Below are 25127 nucleotides of genomic sequence, written 5' to 3'. Positions count from 1 at the left end.
GGAAACCACGACCCCCTGAGCCCCGCCAAGGAGGAAGGCAGCTGGGTTTACCCGTGAGCGGGGTCCAAGGCGATGGCCCGCGGCTGGTCGAGGTCCTGCCAGAAGAGGACCTTCCGGGACGTCCCGTTGAGGTTGGCTACCTCGATGCGATTGGTCTCGGAGTCCGTCCAGTACAGCTTCTTGCCGACCCAGTCGCAGGCCAGGCCGTCAGGCGACACCAGGCCGGAGATGACCACGTTCTGCACGGCGGCCCCCGTCTGGTTCAGGTAGGTCTGCTTGATGGCCTCCTCGCTCACGTCCGTCCAGTACACGGCTCCCTTGGAGAACTGGAAATCCACGGCGGCCGCGTCCTCCAGGCCGCTGACCACGACGGTGGACTCCAGCTTGACCCCGCCGGCATCCACCAGCCGCACATCCCGGCGGTTGGCAAACAGCAGGAGCGGTGAGGCTGTGGGGGGTGGAGGCAAACCGTGAGGACCGCTGCCCAAGCCAGGAGCCGCACGGCCCGGGACGGGGGGGGGGGGGGGCTGTGGGCACCGACCGCGTGCCCGGCCGCGCCCCAGGCCCCCTGCTCCTTCCCTCTGCTCCCCGAAGCACTGGCAGGAAGGTGCCCAGGCAGGCCCAGGCCGGGCCATCGCGAAGCTCCCCCAGTAACGGTACCGCTGTTACTGAAATCACAGAGGGCGGCCAGCCAGCTCCCCCAGGCCACGGTGACTCTCGCTGCCACGCCCGTCACCTCACACGGGGACGCCGTGGCCGCACTGGGCCTCTAGGGGCCGCGGAGAAGTCACCGTGACGGCAAGGGAAGGGGATGTGAGGGCACCAGTCCTGGCCGGGAGAGCCTGAGGATTCCCGTGCGATTCCCGGACCCGCTGTCCGCGCTCAGGCCCCTTCCTAGGACGGTGGCCTCGGTGTCCCAGTCCGGATTGCCACCCCTCAGCTCAAACCCCTCCGCCAGCTCCCTGTGCCGCTGGGACTGAGGCCAGGCTGCCAGAGCGAGCGCCCCGCTCAAACCCAGGCCACGGCCTCCGCAGGTCGCGCGGGGACACCGGAGGGCTCAAGGTCAGGACCCCCCGTGGGGCTCCCCACTGCCCCTGCCCCGTCCGTCTACAGCTCTGAGGCAGGAAGGAAGGCTGCAAAGATCAAACGGGGGGTGATGAGCCACATCGAGCTGGGCATCCTGACCTCTCGCAAGGAAGAGATGGCCACAAAGGACACCTGTCCCCAAATCTCTGCCCCAGGCAGGTATAAACAGAGAGTACAGAGCGTTGGTCCTCACGGGCTGACAGCTCTTTGCGATTCGCACGCAGAGCCGTGCGGGCTCCTCTGGACCCCGGGGACCCCGTGCGTGGGCCTGGGCTGGGGATGACATCGCACCCATCTTACTGAAGGGGAAGATGAGACTTCGAGAAACACCTGCGCGGCCAGGTTGAGCAGCCCCCGCACTCTGGAACCCGTATCGTATTACTTCTCGGTGAATAGTCACTTCAACAGGAAGTTTCTAGGAATTAAAAAATGGAACCTTCCCTGTTCTCCCAGCTTCTTACAGGAATCTTTCCCAACGTGCCGAGGGTCCCAGCGGACCCTGCACTCCAGGAGGGCCCGCTAGCCTGGGTAAGAGCAGTGCCCAGCAGCTGCTGTGTAAAACATTTCCCCCGCCCCACCCAGCCTCCAGCACCCACCTTCAAGAAGGTGAGTTACCTCTGCCCCGTAAGAGGTGTGGAGGGAAGGGGGGAGGGGCTGTCCAGAAGGGTGTAGGGCCCCACCCCCAGCTAGAGGCTCTGGAGAGTGGAGGAGGGACGCCCACAGCCACAGGCCTGGCCAGCAGCTGGGTGCCGTGCAATGGTCAGGTGCCAGCCAGTGGGAGAAGGGGATGAATGATGGCCAGGGCTAGGGAGGGTCCAGAACCTCCAGAGGAGGAAGAACCCATGACCACCAGAGGCCGGGGGGCCTTCCCTGGGAACAGGGCCACATTGGGATCTGGAGGACACAGGGGCAGCAGCGGGCAAAGCCACAGCAAACAAAGACACCCCACGGCACGCCCAGGGTGATGGGCGTGCCCGCAGCACATTCCCATTCGTCACCATCGTGACGCTCCCGGCCACCCAGAGCAAGGATTACCAGCAAACCCGTTCCGCCCGCGAGGTTTAAGGTGCCCAGGCTCCTGAAGTCCCCGGCGGCAGGTCCCCTGGCTCGTCCCCACTCGTCCAGCAAAGGCGTGACCCGCCCAAGCACGCGCAGTCGAGATTCCACACTATGGTTCTTAACCTTCTGAGGGTCACGATGTTCCCTGATAAGCTGGTCCTCTCCCCACAGACACACGGAGGCACACACACAGTGCTGTCACCAAGCCCCATGACGTCCCCCGCCAGGGAGGACCTTGCTGAGGCACGCAGGGAGAAGCAGCTGACTTCTCTTGCTATATATCAGGATCTGTCTCAGGAGGGAGTGAGCTCCCTGTTGCCACAGGTAATCAAGGGGAAGTCGGAGAGGACAGGTGAGGGGCTGCAGGGGAGGTGGACGGCCCCGCAGACAAGTAGTCTCCAATCGGCTGCTCTCCAGCCAGGACGTGCGGGGTGCGGGGTGCAGGGTGTGGGGTGCGGGGCGGGGTGGGGAGGGGGCAAGTCGCTAGCCCAAGTGTTAGCCAGGAACGCAGAACACCCTACCCCCCAACAGAGGTCTCTGAGTGGGATGGGGTGCTGAGCGGGGAGGGGAGAGGGAGGAAGGGAGCTCTTGGAAGCTGCCCCAGGCACAAAAAATCCTAGCTGTCTGTTCTTTCTTCCCAAACTGGAAAGACCACATTTTCACCACGGTTTACACTCTGGGCAGTTCAGGTGTATCCTTCAAAGGCCACAGAATGGGGGGGGGGGGGGGTGTTTTTCAATTTTTTGTGCTTCCCCCAAAGTGAGACTCTTGGGGAGGGGAGCCACCCTGGGAAGCCAGGGGTGGGTGGGCGGCAGGCAAACGTGGGTGCAGCCCGGGCAGGCGCGGCCCCAGCGGGCAGGCCCTTTCCAGGAGGAGCCACTCCTGCTTCTAGACTGTTTAGAAAGCATGGCACACTCAACCCCTAAGTCCCCAGAGGCACCCACCTCGCTCACCAGTCCCCTGGGAACCCACAGAGAGGGGGACTTCCGCAGCTAAGAGAAGGCAGCACCCGCTCTCCCGGTGGCCTGCTCAGGGCCTGGGGGACCCCGGCCAACTGGACCCCCCCACCAGGAGACAGGGCCTCCCGGGGGGGCCCCCCTCCGCTCCCCCAGGTGGAGAGACGCTAGGGGGCTGGACAGACAGAAGCCAGCCTGCCATGGTGATGCTGGTGGGGGCAGGGCCAGGTGGAGCACAAAAGTGGAGAAGGTCCCAGGACAGCAGTGAAGAGGGAGAGTGCACTGCACCGAGCCTAGGACAGAGCTGGCCCGGAGAGCTATGGCAGAGCGCCGTGGAGCTCCATCTGGGACACGCAGAACCCACCCTCGTGTCCTATGTTACAGTGGAGGAAACAGACAATAAACACTAAATACAACAGAAAAGGCAAAGTTAGTGCCTTGAAACATCAATGCTATGGTTTGGAAAAACAGAGCAGGGTAAAGGGTTTGGGGAGGGGGGGGCTGTCATTTCACATGAATTGGTCAAGGCAGTCCCCCTGAGAAAGTAACAACTGGGCAAAGACCCGAGGGGGTGAGGGAGGGCCAGAAGGGAGGCACCACCAGCCAAGGGAGGAGCCAGTGCAAAGGTCCTGGGGTGAAGCATGCGGGAGGAGCATACGCTGGTTCTATGTGCTTGCTCCTTCCCACCAGGCAGCCTAACTATGTGTCCAAGACCCTCTGATCCCACAGCCCCCTGCGAGTCAGGGGTCTCAGCTGCCTGCCCCCCCAGGTGAGACGACTGTAGCTCTGGGAAAGGCACTTGACCTGCCCCAGGTCACTCAACTCAGGGACGATCCGTTGACGTGTGGCCTGAGGTTCTGGGCAGTGAGAAGAAGGAATCACAGGAAGAAAGTGCAACGTAAGAGGGAAGAGGAGAGGAGGGCGGACAGGCTGAGAGCGGGAGCCACTGGCCTGGCCACCTCCCAGCTCCAGAACCCACAGGCATCGCCGCGAAAAACAGACTGTCACCTGGTGGCCGCGGATACTGGGACAACCCTTCCAGAAAACACTGTGGTAAGGGGTATTAAGGACATAAAAACACCTAAGCCCTCTCCCCGGGGATCACCCTTACAGGAATTCATCCCGAGGAACACCCAGAGGAAGGAAAAAGGTCTTGGTCACAGTATTTGCTTTGCTGCAGCCTTACTTGTAATAAAAAATAAACAAAATGCCTCCCGAGTCAGAGGTAACCAGACTATTCTGTCAGCGAGGTCACATCCACACACATCACGGGAAAATGGTTGCGGTAACATCAGAGAATGTGTCAGACGCCGTGTTAAGTGAAACCACCCACACGCCACCTCCCTGTAAGCCCCGGTTTGTATGAGATCCGCGGATGCGTGAACGCACTGGTGGGGGGAACAGGAGACTGGACAAGGGAAAGCTAACCCTGCTGGGTCTCCGGGTAAAATCACTTTTTATGTTTCCACCCCAAATTCCATTCAGGTTGCTACACAGTTATCTGCGCAAACGCATTTTTCAGGACCACGCATCAGAAGGGCCACGGACCGGTCGGCCCTCCCACCGCTCAGACGTGACCCTCTCGGACCGCGACGTCTGGTCTGGGATGGGGGTGATCACTGTACCTGTGAGGCCGTGAGGCTTGGCCAGGGCGATGCATACGAAGGCTCGGGCCAGGAGCAGTACGACAGCAGCCGGGCGGGCCAGCACCGAGCCAGGTCTGTTCCAGAAGAACATTCACGGACTCGGACCCGGTGGGGGGGGGGGGGGGGGTGCGCCTGGCCTGTCGCCGGGAGATTTGGGGCAAAACTTTAGAGGCAGGAAATGAGATCTGCTCTTCATTAAAAGGTACTACGGCACCCCAAGCAGACTGAATCCCCTATGACTTTCTTCCTTGGTCCTGGTTTCCCAGTTGGCTTAACCAGGCACAGAGTACCCTTTCCGTGACCCTGGGTTTCCACGGCCCCTTCTTGGCATGACCCTGAGGACCCCTCACAGAGTCCTGTGTTCTCTGCACGCCTCTGTGGTGCCAGGGGCCTGGAAGCAGGTGGTCTGATGTTCCCGGCACGCTCGGCCGGTGTGGGACGAAGGCCGGCTCCTTCTCCCTCCGGCCTTGGGTACCAGGGCCCGTGATCAATTTCCAGTCCCCACCGCAGCAGGAGCCTGAAACCCCAGCACCAACCCTCCCCCCGTTACCCCGTGTAAGCACATCCACTATTTATACACAGAATCCATAGCAGATGTCCGGGCTTCCGTGGCAATACCCTGTATTTTATGCCGTTCACATGGTGACGCTGAACACAAGCAACTCAAGGTAACCCAATCCGCCGCTCGTGCACCGAATGAGCGACGCTTTCAGTACACGCCCTATTGACGCTCACCAAGCGCTACACTGCTCATCGCCGAGCAGGCAAGGCCTGGACACAAAGCTGTGGATCCGTCAGCCGGGAGCAACCCTCTGTCCCACGCCAGCCCCATGGGGAAGGGAGACTACGCGGGCCCGCATTCGAGGAGCCCAGAAACCGACGGGGCAGGACACACGCTGCGCACGCACAGTTAACCTACGCGGGAAGAAACGGCAGGTGAGGGCCACGGTCAGGGGGTGCCTGGAGCCTGAAGGAGACCGAGCCGTCAGCTGGACCTGGCAGGCTTCCTGGAGGAAGGGAGACCTCGAAGGATGATTAGGGAATGCTGAGCACGTCTAGGCTCGACACCGAGATGCCTCTGTGCACTAAGTTAATTTTACTCGCGACGGCTTACAAGCCACTCACCCAACACCTAATGGCCCCGGGTGCCTTCTGGCAGTGCGTCCAAAAGGGTTTCGATGCTACCCTCTCGCACACCCGTCCCCACGGGCAGGCGCGCCACCACCTCTCCCACCTGTGCCACTCGTCCGGTGCTCCCGGGTCCACCTCCACCTTCCTTCTGCTGGTCTCCTGTCCGCCTGTCCAGCCCTGCAGCAGCACCGAGCAGACCCCTCCTGACTCTCCCCTCCCCATCCCCTCACACATTTTACAACCGGCTTCCCAAGTTCCGCGGTCTCTGCGGGGATCTTTTTACGGAAGCTTCAGGTTTTCACGGCACGAGAAAGCGAAACCGTCACGGCTTGGCTGGCGGCACAGAGAGATCCAAACGACGCTTCTCGCACTACGGCTTGTGGCAGCGGAAGCCCGGCTTCGGGAGCGTGGGAAATGACGGCAGGCGGTGGGTGGAGGCGACGGCCACACGACAGCACGAGTGCGCTTCATGCCGCTGGACCGGACGCTGTGTAATGGTTACGATGGTCAACTTTTCGTGATGTGTATTTTAACACTGCTATTTACAATAGTAAAAATGAAACCGGATGGTGGGGCGGCATAGAATATTATAAGCTACTGCAAAGAATGACTTAGAACTACAATTACAGCCTTCGTTCAGGATTTTGTTTTTAAACTTTTTAACATTTATTTGTTTTTGAGAGAGAGTGAGTGAGTAGGGAAGGGGCAGAGAGAGAGAGAGAGAGAGAGAGAGAATGAGCAGGGGAGGGGCAGAGAGAGAGAGAGAGAGAGAATGAGCAGGGGAGGGGCAGAGAGAGAGAACAAGCAGGGGAGGGGCAGAAAAAGAGAGCGAATGAGCAGGGGAGAGGCAGAGAGAGAGAGAGAACAAGCAGGGGAGGGGCAGAGAGAGAGAGAGAGACACAGAATCCAAAGCAGGCTCCAGGCTCTGAGCTGTCAGCACAGAGCCCGACACGGGGCTCGAACTCACGGACCGCGAGATTGTGACCTGAGCCGAAGTCAGATATTTGACCGACTGAGCCACCCGGGCGCCCCCAGGATTTTGTTCTTAGGTGTTGGGCAGTCATCAGCGCATGCCCACGATACGCTATTCGTTTATTTCATCCAGTGCAGACTCATTTATTCCCATCCCATTAAATGGGTTAAGATCCAATATTCCCATTTACTCTGATGTCCATACCTCCCCGGACTGGGATAGTGACAGTCCCCTCACACTGGCTCTTGTGTCCTCTTGGCACGTCCCCATTACCCGCTGAGGATTTCTTTACCTTCCGGCCCAATGACACGCTCCGGGCAGAGGTGCCCTTTCCCCTGCCCCAGCCCTGGAGCTGGCATCTCCTCTGAGGAGCCCTGGTTCCTCTCCGGGGACAGTGGGACAGAAGCCCAGACCCAGGGGCTCCTGGGGGGGGCTCAGTCGGTTGAGCCTCCGACTTCGGCACAGGTCATGATCTCACGGTTTGCGGGTTCGGGCCCCATGTTGGGCTCACTGCGTCAGCACAGAGCCCGCTTCAGATCCTCTGACTCTCCCTCTGTCTGCCCCTCCCCTGCTCATGCTCTCTTACTCTCTCTCCCTCTCTCAAATATAAATAAACATTAAAAAAAAATTTTTTTTTAGAAGCCCAGACCTGGGCATTGGGTGTGCTCACCGCCACCTGGAAGTCACCGCCTCCGGGGCGAGACGGAGACAGAGGTAGAAAAACACGGGCGGGGGCCACCCTTTTTTACCCACACATCCCATCTCTGAACTTGCCCACTCGCTAAGTTGTACTCACAACTGCCAGGTCACCGGGGGAGCCTCTGGGATCGCCCGCAGACACACACGCACGTGCACAGGCTCAAGCACCCGCCCTGCCCTCTTGTTTCCGCTCCCACATTGCACACAAGCGCCCTTTTCATGATCTACTACTTAGTGCCACGCTGTTCACGTTTCTGTGCATTTTGTCGGGGGTGTCGCCGTTAAAAACGGCCCCCAGGCCTAGCGCTCGAGTGCCGTCTAGCGCACCTCCGTGCAAGAAGGCCGCGGCGTGCCTGGGAGACAAAACACGCGTTCGACGGGCTTCCTCCAGGCACGACTCACCCGCTGCTGGCCGCGCGCGTTCAGCACTAACACACCAGCCGCACATACTAAATAAGGTGTCTTTAAACAAAAGCACATGGGAAACATCACGTGCTCATCGGCAGAGGAAGATGTTGGGTTCACGGGAACCCAACCCTGCGCCCCAGGAACGACGGTTCCGTATTCGCGAACCCAGCGTGCGCGGGGACCCTGCAGACCACGACTGCCGCCAACACGGAGAATCGTCTGCATGAACACGCATACGCGTTCATACACACGTGCGCCCAAAGCCATTTCTGAATCTCCTTCCGCGTGTCCGACACGCGGTACCAATCCGTGAGTGTGCGGGTGCCCCCTGCAATGTCACCCAACGCCCTGGGGCTGTTTCTGATCTTTCCCCCCTTTCTGGGTGTGTCAGTATCTTCTCCAAAGTGGAAACCTGGCGTTTGTGACTGGCAGGCAACCTATTTACTCATTCGCTCAACGCAACCGACTTCCCAACTGCCCCCAGTCTCTGCCGCCCGCCACCGCTCGCCGCACCCCGCCTCGCCTCTCGGACGCCAGGAGCCCCAGGCCCTGCTACCACCGGCACCCGCGTGCCAAAACCGTCACTACCCCTCTTCCTCACGCGCCAGGAGCCTACACGTGTGCACCGGGACAGGAAAGGAAGAACGGAGCCCCGTGTAATCGTGCTGAGCCCACAGATCGACGCGGTGGGAAGTGACATCTCCCGGATATTGTCTTCCTACCCCTACGCCTCCTTTAGTGTCCTTCTAACAAACCGTATCACTTTTCCATAGTCTTGCACGTTATTACTTAGATATAATCCTAGCTACTTAACTTCAAACCATCATTTAGGGCGCCTGCGTGGTTCAGTCGGTTGAGCATCCGACGTCAGCTCAGGCCATGATCATAGAAGTTCAAGCCCCGCGTCGGGCTCTGTGCTGACAGCCAGGAGCCTGGAGCCTGCTTTGGATTCTGTGTCTCCCTCTCTCTCTGCCCCTTCCCCGTTCCCACCGTCTCTCTCAAAAATAAACATTAAAAAATTTTTTCTTAATTAAAAAAAAATAACGCTAACAGAGGAACTACAGAATTCCCTTGAATGTTATGATAAAGCATGAAACTTCAAAGGCACTGAGGCTGGGTGGGGGGGGGGGGGGGGGGAGGGGGAGGAGTGTTCAGGGCAATGTGGAAGCCTCTCCCCACCCCCCAGGCAGGAAAGTTCTATTTCCCCTGTAAGAGGAAATGCACGAAAAAGCACAGATCTGGCTAAAATGACAGGGATCGAGGAGAAATCTGTGCAGCCGCCAAAACTGCAAGTGAGCTCGGCTCCCCAGCTCTGCGCTCAGAGACAGACGCTCAGTCCCTCACCTCCAAGTGCAAGAATCACGCACCTGACAGCCAGGCACAGAAGGCAGGGACGTGAAAATGGCTGTGGCTCTACCACGAGCACCGACCTCAGCAAAATCCGACCGCTGGTTTCTCATGGAGACTTCTCGATTGACTCCCTTTAACGCGGGCAGCCCCTCGAAGCCGGGGACCTCCCCACCCCGCGCCTCCGGCCCCCCGGCACCAGGGACGCACCCTCCCGCCCTTCGCGGCTCGGCGACCACGATCCCAGCCACAGTTTTACCTTCCGTCTCCGGCCTCTACCCAGTGACGACGGGCTCCGCTCTGCGACACATTCCGCAGCGGCCTCAACGTTCTCCAGGGGAGTCTTGACATTTACAGCAATAATAAAATGTTGGGTTTCCTTTAGCTGAACAGATGTTCTGCCTTTTATGGAAAAGCTCTGCAAACTCAAACTTGCTGGCCTGAATGGGCTGAGCCGGGGTGGAACCCTCTGTGACATCTCCGGGCGCTCCGGGACGGCTCTGCTCCCCAGGCTCCCTCCTCACCTGACCTGTCACGGCCCACCCCCCCAGGCTCCCCTCCATGCCCCCACTCCCACCAGAGGAGACAAGGAGAGCCCACCCTCTCCACCACCGTGCCTGCAGCCGCTCCTACCCGCAAGCCCCTCCGGGTCCCTCACCGAGCCTCGGTGAAAGCCGGGTCCTCTGCGACACTGCCCAGCTCGGGGCAGGGATGGGCCAGCTGCCCAAGGGGACGTGAGCCTTCGAGGCTGCCCCTGGCAGGCAGGGGTTCTGGCAGAGGGCCCTCCTTCCACCCTCCCATTCCAGTGCTATCCAGCTAATGACCCATCCATCGATGGGGTGTGTTGACATGTGCACAAAAATAATGAATAAATACGACAGTTCGCTTCAAATCCAGAGCAGATACAGCCAAGGTTGGCATAAGACTGTACATAACCCATTACAAAGGCCTGTTTATCTATCCCCAAACCAAGGCTGCTTGGGCTGTAAAGAAAGAGCTTTTATTACAACCACAAGGGTGGGGAATTCAGAACCAACAAAACTTGAGTGGTGCCTCCTGGGGCAGGGCAGGCGGGGGAAGGCTAGAAAGCAGCTCGAGGAATCTTCCGGAACAGCGAACATCTACTCTCGACCTGGGCTAAGGCGGTGAGCTGTGGACATTCCCCAAGCTGCTCTCCCAAGGTCTACGCACATCACAGGCTGCAGAACGAAGGCCACAGCCTCTCACCCGCCTTCCCTGTCCCAGCCCAGCCACGTGGGTCAGTGCCCTGCCCTCCAGGCTTGCCTCTCACCTGCTGGGCTCCTGGCGTCTCCCACCTGCTCCCGCATCCACAGGCTGCACCAGCCTGGGCTCCCTGCACAGCTCACAGCCCTTTCTCCAGCTCGATCGCCCCATTTCTGCCGTCCCCGAGCTGTCACACTGATCTCCCTAACACACACACACACACACACACACACACACACACACACACAGTAATTAACCCTGAGGTCCAGGCAAGTTTCCCGAGCAGGGACCACATTTCAAAGGTCAGGGAAGCAAATGAACAGGAAACTACAGGGGCAGGTTCGGGGGGCGGAGCAGGAAAGAAGAAATCAGCTGCGAGAGATACAAAGAAACTGAAGTTTCAGACACTTCAGAGCGAACGAAGCCGAGAGGACACAGGCTCATTAAAGGGTTTCCATTAAACAGGGAGATGGGGCTGGGGGTCCCCACTATCCCCTGCACGAGGGGGGCCGTGCCCGGGGGCAGGCAGGCGGATGCTCCAGCCAGAGCGGAGGACCAGCCTGGGCTCAGCCCCTCGGGAAAGTCCAGGGGCACAAGCAAAGGCCCAGGACCTGGCACAGACCCACCGAGTGCCTGCCAGAGGGACCCCTGAGTATCAGCTGGGGTAGCCCACCGCCCCCAAGGGCCTCTCTGAGGGTCCCAACCCTGGCCCGTGTGACACGGAACCCTTCCAGGGGTGACTGTGCAGCCCTAAGTCCCACCCCGCAGGGGGTCACCCCAGACCAGGACATCTCCAGGGATGACTGTCAGAGGGTCATCAAGCCTCCCACCTCGCAAGCCCCAGAAACCCCTTCTCGACGGAAGCTGGCTCCCCGGAGCCCGGCCCCCAGCCCAACTCCCACACGGGCCAGCAGACCCCAGAGGGATGGGCAGAGAAGGACCTGGCATCTGCTGTGGGCCTACTCAGCCTCTACCTTAACCCAGTTCAATCTCGTAACACCCCCTGCCCCCCACCCCGGCCCTGATGGAGGAGCAAGCTTTATTGGGGGGGGGGGTTATCCCCCCAGCAGCTGAAGCCCACACAGCAATGGGCGGAGCCAAGAGGTAGAACCCCAACCCTAAGCTGGCTTCTGCCTCCACCCCCTGCCACCATGCCACATGTCACCCAGATCTATCTCGGGGGATAAACCCCAAAAGCAACCAACGAGCAGCCTCACAGGACATAAAAGTGGACACCCCAAGTGTCTTGACATGAGTGGCGGAGAGCTTACTTTGACCTTGCATTCAGGCACAAAGCTGGGCCACTCCACACAGCCCGCAAACAGGGAGGATGCCCAGAGGGGACAACTGTGAAGAAGTCACCCCAAAGCAAGGGTGACAGGGAAGAAGAGTGCTGGTGATGTCCCGTGTCCCTTTGGGCACAGCCCAGCTCACACACCAGTAGTCGACCTTTTTTCCCCCCAACCTGTAAAGCCAGCCTAGGGAGAAGGGGACACAGTCTAGCACGGAATTGCCATTTTAAAGGCTCTGAGAAGTCCCGCAGTGAAGAAACCTACGTCATGCTCTATACCCAGGATTTCCCAAATGTATCTGATGAAAGAGCACCTTTTAGTTTTGGCCCAGGGGACACATTTTGAAAAAATACCGGCCTGAAGGTGAAGCGAAACAGAAAACACAAAGGTAAAACTGAACAGGACACATCCTTGGAGAATGGGCAGACACCACAGGTCCCCAAGTGCTGGCCATCTCCAGCTCGGCACACACACTTGCCACCCCAAGCCACCTCCTCCCCCTTTCGTGGACAAGAAGCCTGATGTCCACCAAGGCTGGGGGCCCTGTGGGGCCACATGGTCTTCTGGCCAGAGAGGACGTCTGTCCTGACAAAGAGGCTTTCTCCACCTGGTCACTGGGAAATCGTCTGCGACAAACCACCCCACGTACAAATGACCCAAGAAGCTCCAGGACATTGGTCCACACGGGCAACAGAGCATCCGAGCCCTGCCAACACCGCCCAGAACCACAAATGACCCACCTGACCCAAGGCCACGTCCTTGACCCTGGCCCCAGAAGTGCACCGAAACCCCAGAGCTGGTTCCAAGGCCAGGGAGGGGAGGACCCAGCCCACACCAGGGCCAGTCACCGGAGACAAATCACCTTTTCGAAAACTGAGTCCACAAATGAAGCCCAGCAGTGGTGGAGGTGGCTATGAGCCCCGCAGAGATTTCCCTGTGAGGGAAATGAAGCCATTTCCTCTACCAACTATATGCTTTAATTGGGCAAATATATAGATTTCCCTGCAGGGACCGTGCTGACAGGCGAGGGGGCCGGAAGGAAGCGGGCGGCGGTCAGGGCTCACCACCTCGGTCTCCCCCTCCAGCTCTCTCGTGCGCTCGCTCACACGCGTGTGCACAGGCTCACACGCACGCACACACTCACTCTGCATGCCTGAATTTAGCCACCGTGGAATGTTACCAACTCACTGATACCTAGGACAAGTTTGTAGGAAATATGACATTTGATTTACGTCTGCCAATGTGCGTTTGCACTAATTAGAAGGTTTGGGGCAGAGCAGGGGAAAATATGTATTTCAAAGTCCCAGTTTGACTTGCCAGAAACCAGCCCGTTCCTAACATTCTTATTTTCGACAAAATATAGCATTCTGATTACATACCATTTCGGTTCAACAGCTCCCCGCTCCCGGAAGTGGCCCAAGGCCATGGCAGAGACCGACTCGGGGGCCCATTCCAGCGGATGGGGAGGCAGTGGCTTCCATCCAAAGCCCTGAGGCCCCATGGAAACAGGCACCAGGTGGCCACTCAGAAGGTGAGGCCACCCAGGAGAGCCTCTGGCCTCAGTGTCCTCCCCACACACCCTTATAATGAAGTCGCCTATTTATTTATTTTATTTTATTTTTTTTAATGTTTATTTATTTTGGGGACAGAGAGAGACAGCATGAACGGGGGAGGGGCAGAGAGAGAGGGAGACACAGAATCGGAAGCAGGCTCCAGGCTCTGAGCCATCAGCCCAGAGCCCGACGCGGGGCTCGAACTCACGGACCACAAGATCGTGACCTGGCTGAAGTCGGACGCTTAACCGACTGCGCCACCCAGGCGCCCCTGAAGTCTCCTATTTAAACGCACCGGGGGCTCTGCAGCCTTTCTCCTTGACAGATGAAAGAAAACAGTTTTATAATTCAAATGGCAATTAAGGGGTAGGCAGTGGGGCCTGGGGCCGCCAATTTTAGTCCCCGCATGACCCCAAGCAAGTTTTGCAAGCTCTCCCAGCCTTAGTTTCCTCATCTACATAATGGGCACCCAGTCCCCAGAGCCGCTGCAAGGGTTAAATGAGTCAATCGAACAGCCCTTAGACCCCGCCTGCTACACCGTGAATGGGTAGTAACCATGAGCTATTTTTACTTATTAAGTCTAGGTATTTGTACCATGGGTGCTCTTGAGGCAGGATGCATTAACCAAAAACTAAAGATTGCGTTAAATGCATACCCCAGAGAAAAATGCACACCCCAGGGGCGCCTGGGTGGCTCAGTCGGTTGAGCGTCCGACTTTGGCTCAGGTCATGATCTCGCAATTTGTGAGGTCAAGCCCCGCGTCGGGCTCTGTGCTGACAGCTCGGAGCCTGGAACCTGCTTTGGATTCTGTGTCTCCTTCTCTCTCTGCTTCCCGCCCCCCCCCCCCCCGACCAACTTGTGCTCTGTCTCTATCAAAAATGAGTAAAATATGAAAAAAAAAAAAAAAAAAAAAAAAAAGGAAAAAATGCACACCCCATAGAAACATGTTAATTTTTTAATGTTTATTTATTTTTTGAGAGAGAGAGAGACAGAGAGTGAGTGGGGGAGGGGCAGAGAGAGAGAGGGAGACACAGAATCCGAAACAGGCTCCAGGCTCAGAGCTGTCAGCGCAGAGCCCGATGTGGGGCTCGAACTCACGAACGGTGAGATCATGACCTGAGCCAAAGTCAGACGCTTAACTGACGGAGCCCCCCAGGAGCCCCCCACAGTAAACATTTTTTCTTTTTAAATTATTTCTGTTATTCTTTTTTTTTTCTTAACATTTATTCATTTTTGAGACAGAGAGAGACAGAGCATGAACAGGGGAGGGGCAGAGAGAGAGGGAGACACAGAATCGGAAACAGGCTCCAGGCTCCGAGCCGTCAGCCCAGAGCCCGACGCGGGGCTCGAACTCACGGACCGCGAGATCGTGACCTGAGCCGAAGTCGGACGCTTAACTGCCTGAGCCCCCCAGGAGCCCCCCACGGTAAACATTCTTAACGGAGACCATTTTCTAAACTGTCCTAATTGCAAGCTTTTACGGGCTTCTTGACAGCCCTCAGAAATCAACCCAAGTACCGCATGTGCGTGTCTGTGTGTCTGTGTGTGCGGTTCACACGCACATGTACCACCCGCCTCAAGTCAGAGGAACAGGCCAATCAGTTGAGGAAGCCCTGAGGCCCTGCCGGAGTCTGGTGACACCCACCCGCTTCCACCCGGCTCTCCAGCCCGCCCTGCATCTGCACCGTGTCCCTGACACCTGTCCTCTGGGCAGGGACCGGTAGTACACGATGCAAGAAAGAAAGAAGGGGCCGGGTCGGCCCCAAGTCACATAGACAATACCACGTCCCGGGCGCGCCGAGGCCACGCAGACACAAGAGTTCCACGCGCGGTGACACGGCAAACTCGAGACTCAGGAACACAGGTGCACACCGGGGCACCGCTAAGCCCCCAGCCTGCCAGTTGCCACCCGGGACAAGCAAGACTGCCGAAACCCACAACCGTCAGCGGGGTCTCTAACCGGGTTGGCACGGACTGGTCGTTTCCGCTGAGCGGGGAGACGGTGGGACCGTCGCAGCCCTCCCCCCGACGCCCACCGGCGAGGAAGCCGGCGTCTTCCCCATGTGGTCACAGAGATCGAATTGTTGTGCGCCGCAGAGAGGAAACGCGAACTGAGCTCAGGATGCATTTTGGAACTGGCAGAAAAGAACATCTGGGAAAGGAAACGCACTTCAGAGACAAACATACCTTTGTGCCGGCTTTTATTTTCTTTACGTGTTGCAAAAAATGGTAATAATAAAGACGTGCCAAAATCTACCAGCACGCTACAAAATCTCCTTTTTATGGGGCAAAACCGGGAGGCTCCGCTTTCAAGTGACCTACTGTTCCTGCAACAAAAGCAGCCCGCTGGGTGCCGAGGCCTCGAGGCGGCTGCCGGGAGCCAGCCCGGAGACCTGAGGCTCTCAACACCTCTGTTCCAGGCAGAGAGGAGTGGACAAGAACCATCCTCAACGTGGTTTAGCCTCTGGCCTCCTGGTCCCTGCTGAAGCCTCTCAGAAGCCTCTCCGGGCACTGACGTGCCTTGAAGAGCCAGAACCTCTCAGTCTTGAATATTTTATGCAGGTTTTGGGGGCTCCCTATGAAGTTCGGCACCGGAGACCAGCTCTGATCATCCTGGGAACCAGCTATGCGTTGGGTCTAGAGGATCATAACCATGTGGAGAAGCCCAAAACTGGGGTTCGGAGGGGCCCTAGGTAAGCGGACGAGGGGACAGAGGCACAGGGGGACTGGGTAACCTGCCCGAGGTCACCCTCCACTAATCAGCGACAAGTACTTGAAAGTCATTCATTCTGTGTAATGGGGCCACTGAATGACCCCCAGGTCTCCCCACAGAAGGGTCAGACGAGCCCCCGAGGCCCTGCGGTGACCCTACCACGCGCCAACGAGGAAGCCCAGCCCCTCAGCCTCTGCCCCTCGGGACTGTGGCCTCCCACCACCTGACCACACATCCGGGTTGTCTGTTCCAGGACAACCCCTCTGTCCTCAGGGAGGAGAAGGAACGGAACAGAGAGGTGCATCAGCAGCCTGGGGCTTCGCACAGCAAGAGCCAGTAGGTCCCAGAGGAGTGCGGCTTTGGGTGGGGGGCAGGTCAGGCTGGTGGGTCAGCAGCCCCTCCTGCTCACCCCTGGGGCTCCCACCCCAGGCCCCCACCAGTCATCCCGGGGCAACCCCACACAGGGTTCCGATTCTCCTTAGACTCAACGCTCCCATCTGTAGGAAGGGGGTGTGGTGTGGGCTCACCAAGTATTAAAACCACACAGCAGAGGCAGCTGGGTGGCTTAGTCTGTTGAGCGTTGGATTCTTTATCTCAGCTCAGGTCTTGATCTCAGGGTTGTGAGTTCAAGCCCGATGCTGGGCTCCATGCTGGACGTGAAGCCTACTTTTAAAACACACACACACACACACAGCCCACACAGCAACCCAAGAATGCAAATCCACACTCAAATCCCTCATAGGGACTACCCGGTGCCTTCATGGGTGCCTCAGGGACTCTACGTGTGGAGCTAAATGTCTCCCTCACAACGGGGCCTAACGTCCCTGTCACACATTGAGCAGTGAGCACTGGGGTGGAGGGAGGGGTGCCTGCCCCTCACCGGCTCTCCCCACACCTAGGTCAATGCTCTGAGCCTCTCTGGTGACCAGGGAGGCGCGGCTAGCCTCCCTGCCTCCAGGGCTGGTGTGAAGGCCAAAGTAGTAGGAGAAGGACCCACCAGACAGAAGAAGGCAAACGCGGCAGGGAGAGAGGCCACCGTGCCGGACGGAGAGGGAGTGACCAATACTGAGGAAGCCAGAGTCCATATAGCACAGGAGCCAGGCCCGGGTAACAGGCACGGGGTGGAGGGGGGCCCCCCTGCACACCTCACCTCCAGCACAGTCACTACTGACTGAGGGGCAGTTCTAACCCCGCCCCGGGTCTGGCCTGGGCCAGCCATGAAGACAGAGCCGCTGCCTGCCTGCGTTCATCCTGTTCCAGAGGCCTAGTTCTGGGCGAGGCACACAGAAGCACCTGCTAAAGGCTTAAATTACTCTCAGGCTAGAGGCAACAGGAAGTCAGGAAAGCCAGCTCAGGCCCAGGAAGGGATGGGCAGGTCCCACCTCGGCTCTTGGCCAGCGGGCAGGTGCGGAGGGAGGGCCAGAAGCTCAGGGCTGCGGGGTCTGCTCCCCTCGGCCAGAGAGGAAGGTGGCAGTGAGAGACCCGGCCTGACACACGGGCTGGAGGGCAGCCTCTCTCACCAATCACAGAGCGCCTACTGGGCACAGGGCCCCGTCAGCAGGCCAGGACAAAGGCACTGACCATCCGCAGCCCAGGGCGGGGAAGGCAGATGCAACAGGCACCTCACCTGAGGGGGAAGGCTCGGTGCCCGGGCTCCCAAGACCGACAGATACAGAGGACCAGAGATGCGTACTGGCCGGCCAGGTGCCCACCGCACTGGAGAGGTCGCCCCAGCGCCGGTCCTCAGAGCCTGCCAGGCGGGCCAGTGAGCAGGCTGTCGGAAGACAGGCACAGGGAGAGAAGAAATCGGGGTCCATAATAACTTCCTCTGGGGAGGGAGAGGCAGGGGGTGTGCTGGCCATACCTAGAAATCAATGTGTGTGTGGGGGGGGGGGGGCGCTCCAGATGAAGGAACAGAGCAAAAATGCCCCCTGGCCACACCTCTGACAGAGCGAAGGTCCAGGAAGCATCCTGCCCCACACAGCCCTGTGCACCTGTTCCCCAGCCCCACGGCTTCCGGAGCCCAGGCCTGCCAGGCTTTACCTAGGCGAGGCGGCAAATTCAGAGTGATTGGGCTCAATATGGCCATTATTCCAAAACAGTTTCCACCTTCTAATGAGTCTGAGCTAAGATGGTTTCAGCCAAGCCACCGTTTAGCTGGAATTGAACCTGACTCCAGAATCCCCTGAGGGCCCTCTCCCCAGAGAATAACAATTATGATTGTAACAACAGCCCTAATAGATAATAATTATTGAGCACTCACCAGGAGCCAGCCCCTTGCTAAGCACTTTGCAGCCACGTTACGTCCTCAGGCGACGATTACCCCTACAGGTGAGGAAACTGAGGCCCAGAGGAGTTAACTCACTTGCCCAAGGCTGCAGAGCTGAGAGCTGAGCCAGGAATGTGGGCAGGGCTAGAACAGGTGGAGGCGGCCTCGGCTGCTGCCGGGGGCTTCCGGGCCCCCGGGGCGCCGGGGGGGGGGGGGGGGCTCCCTGATGGGATTCCTCTGGCAACCCCCTCAGCTGTTCACAGAGAACCTGGGGGATCAGCAGGAAAGGAGGCTGGGCACAGCAGGCCCTCAGCCCGGGGAGGGGGGCCCAAGACAGACTCTGCTGGGAGCCTGGGGGGGGGGGGTGCGGTGCTGGATGGAAACACACAAACACACACACCATGCCACAAGTGCGACAGTGGGGTGACCTGCCTGGGTACTCGCCGGTGACCCAGCTGGCCTTTGGTACTAGATAGAGGCGGACAAGAAGAAACGAGGCCCAGCTGTCTTCCCCACACCCACAGAGAGAGGAAGGGGGACAATTAAGCAAATGTGTCCCCTGACACTTCTGACAGGGAGGATCTCCCTGAACACGGATCAGAAGGCGTTCCTAACTCTGCATTCCCGCCTGCCTCTTCGTCCTGTTCTGCTGACACAAGCTAGTGAGGCTCAGGAAAACCCTGAACTTCTCCAGTTCCCAGACGCCAGCCATCCAGAAGATCGGTGATTTCATGCCGGGAGACCGTGGAAACCCTCTCTCACCAGTCCCCGGCCAGGCAGTACCCGCAGCTCAGCCTGCGTGGTGGGGTTCCCACCTCTGGCCACATTCCATTCCGGTGGGTGGGGCCCCAGGCAGGCCTTGCTGTGCAGAGAGGTCTCAAGAACTGGGCCACACGGGATGCAGTAGCATCTGAGCAGGTCTTTCTGAGAGGTGCTCTCGGTGCGGAAAAGCTGAGTGAAGACGTCCCTGGGAGGGGCAAAGGGAACCCCGAGCCTCTGCTTCTGGCAGACTTTCCAGAGCTCCAGCCAGCCGTGCCGGGCCACCTGCATGGCCACACTCAGTTAAGCAGAAAAGGTTATTATTCAACAAAGGTGCTTTCCTCAAAGGACACAATCTTTCCAAACAAAGCGAAAATGGTTTAAAAACTAGAAATGGAAGCCAAACGGATGAAATTTGCTCTGTTCTGTTCTTTGGTCTTGGGCCTTCCTGCCCACACTCCAGGGCTGGCGGCACAGAAGCCCCCAGAAAGAAGGTAGGGATTAAATGAGAACGAGTAAAGCCTCAGTGGGGGCCACATGGGCAGAGACCTCCCTAGGGACATGGCGCTCTGTACCCAGCCCGGCAGGTCGGGGGGGCCCCGGGGAAAGGGAGACATGCTTTGGGGCTGCTCTGTTCACAGACACACGCCAGGTGGCCACCTGCTCTGCAGGGACAGGCAGTGCTGCGGCCACAGCTGACCGGTCCCACACACCTCTTGGGCCAGGAGGGCACATTTAAGTCCCCTGGGCTGGGCCTGCTCCCTGGCAGGCCTAGGGATCCAGCATCTCAGCTCTTGTGAGCCGATCCTGCTTTGGCCTCGGGAAAGAACGCTGTGCAAACACAGGTGAGACCGCGAGAGCCCGCACAAACCGCCCCTGGGGAGGGTAGGTATTTCATGGACACAGGACTCTACGGTTAAGTATGTTCGGGAAGCACTGGCCTTCGCAGAGTCCGTACCTCAGGAATACAGGTTTCTATTGGGGGAGTGGGTCCCACGCTTGGCCTCAGAAGCCTTCTGTTGTGGAGGACAGGTGTTCTATACCCTGGGAAACACAGCAGCGCTGGATACCGTGATGCGGTGGGAGCCTACCATGCTGCAGATCTGGGGCCAGAGGAAGTAAGGACGGGTAAGATTTGCTCCCTGGACAGACGAGGCCTTGGGGACCCCGAGACAGCTCCTGAGCATGTAAGCATCCACTCCACACCAGACAGCAGGTGGAGGGACAAACGTGAAGACAGCCTGTGTCCCCAAGCCCCCTCGGGCTGGCTGGCCACGGAAGGTTCCGGACTCCGAGGAGACAGATCTGTCTGGAGAAGCACTCAACTCCCCCGGGGGAGCACAGGAGGGGGCTAAAGCCAGCCTGGGGGCAGCACGGAATAGCAGGCCAGAAAGTTCCAACTTCAGATGTTGGGAAACTGGTGGTGTTTTCGTGGAAGGCGTCGCCTGGCCGGAGCGAACGGTAAACGGGCAGGGGGAGGCTCCCGGACACCCGCTAGAAGCTGATGTAGTCTCCCGCCCCTGTGGGGAGCCTGCAGGTGAGGCCGGGGAGGGGCGGGTGGAGAGGAAAGGAGCACCCGGAGACCGGGGCCTGCATTGCAGAGGAAGAAGGGGCGTCAGAGGGAGCCGCACGCTCCAGCCTCGGCGAGGAGGACTCCTGGGGGTCTGAGACAGCGCCCGCTCCAGTCCCCTTTCCGCACAGAGTCTGCTCGGGGGGGAAAGTCCAGAGAAACGGCCTGCCCCCGCAAGAGCAACTCGAGAGCACATCTTGCTGGAAGCCACTTTGCAGTGGGACGTCGCTCGGGTCACGGAGAAGGCCTGCCCCTCGCAGGGCAGACTCCAAGGTGGCCCCCGGCTGCCCGTGGACAGTCTGGAAGGCACCCAGGCACCCGGCTGACATGTTCTGGCCGGGGCCACGCGCTCGGGCGGCTTTTAATACCCTATTGAGCAATTTCCTAAGAGTTTGGCTAGGCAGGTACCGCCTCCCCATCTGGGCTAATAAAGGGGTGCAGCCCAGGTAAGAAATTAAAGTTACTCGCATTTTGTTCTGGAGGGATCCAGGGGAGGGGAGCAGTAATTTACGCGGTAATTAGATTCGCCTCCGGGCTAACACTGGAATTAGTTGCATTAGAGCTTGTCTCCCGAGCAGGCTGCTGGCGTGAGGGAGCCCAGAAGCAGGAGCGTTGCAGGCCGTCCAGCACAAATGTCACCTCGGAAGCACCCCACGTGCAAACAGGAAGCAAAAACCTGAAGGCTGGCTCCTTGTGAATTTACTTCCACAGCCAAGGACCAGCTTGCTTGTCGAAGACCACTGCTCGAGCCCAGCCCTGGGACAGCCGTCCGACGTCACCGTTTACCGTCGCCGGATCAACGGCTCAAAGGATGGAACCTGATAGGCTGACTCTGAAGCGTATCACAAAAGAATAAATGGACAGGAACAGTCAACACAATTTTCCGAAGGCAACGATGAAGGGGGGAATTGCATCATCAGTCCTGAAATACACTACGATGCTACGTACAGAGGTTAAATCAGCACCCCGGAGGGGCGCCTGGGTGGCTCGGTCGGTTAAACGGCCGACTTTGGTTCAGGTCGTGATCTCACAGTTCGTGGGTTCGAGCCCCGTGTCGAGACCCACGTCGGGCTCCGTGCTGACGGTGTGGAGCCTGCTTGGGATTCTTTCTCTCTCCCTCTCTCTCTCTCTCTCTCTCTCTGCCCCTCCCCCCCCCAAAGTAAATAAATAAACTTAATTAAAAAAAAAAAAGCACACTGGTACAGAAACACACCAACGGGTCAACGGAGCAGGACACAAGGTACCAGAATCAGGAGCCATGCCGTCCGTGGACACTGCACATGAAAGTGTGAGTGGTATTTTACATGAATGAGGATATGATGGGCCTTTCTGTCAAGGTGTTGGGACAACTCCCTATCCATTTATAGGGGGGTAGGGGCACACCAGGGACCGTCCAGATCCCTACCTCACACGTTATACCTCCCCAAAATTGGATAAACCAATGTCTGAATACCAAACATAACACCAAACAATAACACCAAAACACCAAACAATAACAGCCCTGGAAAAAAATTAAGGAAGAGGTGTTTATAATCTGAGGGTAGAGAAACAAAGCACAAAACCCAGAAAGCTGAAGGGAAGAGACCCAGAGTTTTGATTACGTGAAACTTTTTAATGCCTTTACAATAACAAACCACCAGAAATATGGGTGAAAGGCTACAGATCAGAAGACGACTCTGGAACAAATATAACACAGAGTTACTCTCCATGCCAAATACATAGCTCCTGAAAATCAGTGAGAAAGATGGACAACTCAACAGAGAAATTTTATTAAGTTTATTTATTTACTTTATATCCACACTATGAAATACTACATAGCTTTTAAAAAGATCTGAAAGTAAATGGGGCTCAGTCACAAGGGTCCAACTTCGGCTCAGGTCACGATCTCACGGTTTGCGAGTTCAAGCCCCGCGTCAGGTTCTGTGCTGACGGCTCGGAGCCCGGAGCCTGCTTCGGATTCTGTGTCTCCCTGTCTCTCTCTGCTCCTCCCCCACTCGTGCTCTGTCTGTCTCTCAAAAATAAATAAGTGTTAAAAAAATTTTTTTAAAAGATCTGAAAGTGAAGATACAGGAAATGCTGAAGATACGTTAGCGAGTAAAAAAGGCTACAGCCACAGGCAGACGGTGATTGGGCTTATGTGTAAAATAGCCCAATATAGCTTCTGTGTTCAAAATAACATAATCCACTTGCTACAACACGTGTTAAAGGTCTGGTCATAGGCCATAAACAAGCAACAGGAACCACGGTACATAGTTCAGCCGTTCCTACGTATTCGTGTGTGTCTCGCATTTAAATATCCGTAGACATCGGCAGCTCTCCCTGTCCATGGGTCCTATCCCCTTGCTTTAATAACATCATCTTTCTTGCACCAATAAAAAATAAGCAAATACTTGTACGTATGTGTGAAAGAAAACGGGTAACAAATACGTATGGAGATGCTCGATCGGCCATCGGGAAGACGCAAATCAAAACCACAACGCGGGACCGGGATGACCGGAAGCAAAACAGAAAACAAAACCAAACAAGAGGTGACGGGGATGTGGAGAAATCGCCCGCTGCTAGGCTCGTAAAAGGCGGCACGCTGAAGGAGACAGTTTGATGGAGCCTCAAAAAAACTCAAGCCCGGACTGACACGTGGTCCAGCAACCCCACGTCCGGCCGTTCGCCCCAAAGTGGAGGCAGGGACCCAGACGGAGGCGTGCACAGCCGCATCCTCAGCAGCATCGTTCACAAGAGAGGCGTCGACAGCCCGGTGTCCCCAGCCAGCAGGGGAACAGACGAGCAAAGCCAACGTGCCCTCTCCGAACAGGGAAACATTCCTCAGCCATACAGGGGAACGGCGTTGTCACCCGCTGCAACTTGGATGACCCCGAAAACACCACACTGAGTGAAATAAGCCAGACGCCAAAAGGACAACCACGGGATGATTCCACCAAGACGAGGTAGGGACCACGGGCCGGCCCACAGCCATGGGAAAGCGGAAGAGGGGTTACCAGGGGCCGTAGACAGCGGACGACGGGGTGTGACCCCCTTCACGGTCACAGTTTCTGTTTCAGGTAACAGAAAATTCTGGAAATAGATAGTGGTGATGGTTGCACACCCTTGTGAATGCAATTAATGCCACTGAATCATACATTTAATGTTTGTGTTTTTTTGAGAGAGAGAGAGAGAGAGAGTGAGCAAGGGAGGGGCAGAGAGAGAGAGGGAGACGCAGAAACCCAAGCAGGCTCCAGGCTCCGAGCCGTCAGCACAGAGCCCGACGCGGGGCTCGAACTCACGAACAGTGAGATCATGACCTGAGCCGAAGTCGGAAGCTCAACCGACCGAGCCACCCAGGCGCCCCAGAATCATACGTTTAAAAGTGGGGAGGGGCGCCTGGGTGGCTCAGTCGGTTAAGCGGCCAACTTCGGCTCAGGTCATGATCTCACAGTTTGTGGGTTCGAGCCCCCATCGGGCTCTGTGCTGACAGCTTGCTCAGAGCCTGGAGCCTGCTTCAGATTCTGTGTCTCCTTCTCCCTCTCTGCCCCTCCCCCGCTCATGCTCCGTCTCTCTCTGTCTCTCAAAAGTAAATAAATGTTAAAAAAATAAAAATTAAAAATAAATAAAAATAAAAGTGGGGGAAAAACAGGCCGGGAGGGCAGAGCTGGGGAGACCAGACTCTAGACCTGACAGTGCAGGATCCCAGGAGGGGGAGGGGGACCCCTGAGGACCCTCAGGGAAGCCACACAGCCCAGTGGAACAGGAGCAGGGAGCAGCAGGCCCAGAGACTGTGGCACACAAGGCCCTCCCTGCAGGAGACCACCCCTGCTCCCCTAAGACCCCCGAAGGGAGAAAACTGGAAAACCTCATGCGGGAAAATGCCTCCAGAGTTTAGGGCCAGCTGGTTTCTTTTTACAAAAAAAGGAAACTGAGGTTCATGGGACGGAAGTGTACCCAGGGCCCCACAGGGAAGGGCCCAGTGTGTGTGTGTGCCATTCTCACAGGCTCCCGCCAGGGAGAGGAGCCTTAACCAGGCGCCCCTGAGACCCCCAAGAGGCTGAAAACCACCCTCCCCCCCGAGCGAACCTTTGCTTCCCCTTAAACGCTAGAAAACGACATCGAGGCAAACTGAAAGCACTCAAGAAATGTACACTAAATACCAACCAAGAAGCGGGTGAGAAAATACCCAGAAAGTACAGTATCCCCCCACCCCTGCACAAGGGCTCAGACGTGACCTCACCATGAAAACCTCCCAGGGGAAGAGAGACCTCGAGCAAGAAGGACATGGGACGGTGGACATGTGACTCTGGGCACGGACTCCATCCGGACCTGAGGTTCCAGGGCCACACGGCTGCCGCCACCCCAAGAATGTGAGGTGAGCGCTCCCCTGGCCGGCGGGCGGCGGGGCGGGGAAGGGGGTCGTGGAGGGTTAACCGTCCCCAGTTAACAGATGACGGGGCTGC

The 25127-nt window shown here is 57.8% G+C and overlaps 1 protein-coding gene across 1 annotated transcript in view; it reads right to left on the bottom strand.

The window, feature by feature from the left end:
* LRP5 (LDL receptor related protein 5) overlaps positions 1 to 25127 on the bottom strand; it is a 105731-nt gene that overhangs the window by 75474 nt on the left and 5130 nt on the right. The window contains 1 exon segment of the mRNA XM_045486152.1: positions 52 to 448. Within this exon segment, the coding sequence (XP_045342108.1) occupies positions 52 to 448 (397 nt within the window).

This window comes from Leopardus geoffroyi, chromosome D1 (assembly GCF_018350155.1).
Source record: "Leopardus geoffroyi isolate Oge1 chromosome D1, O.geoffroyi_Oge1_pat1.0, whole genome shotgun sequence".
Taxonomy (NCBI): Eukaryota; Metazoa; Chordata; class Mammalia; order Carnivora; family Felidae; genus Leopardus; species Leopardus geoffroyi.
This window is presented reverse-complemented; position numbering and strand designations above follow the sequence as displayed.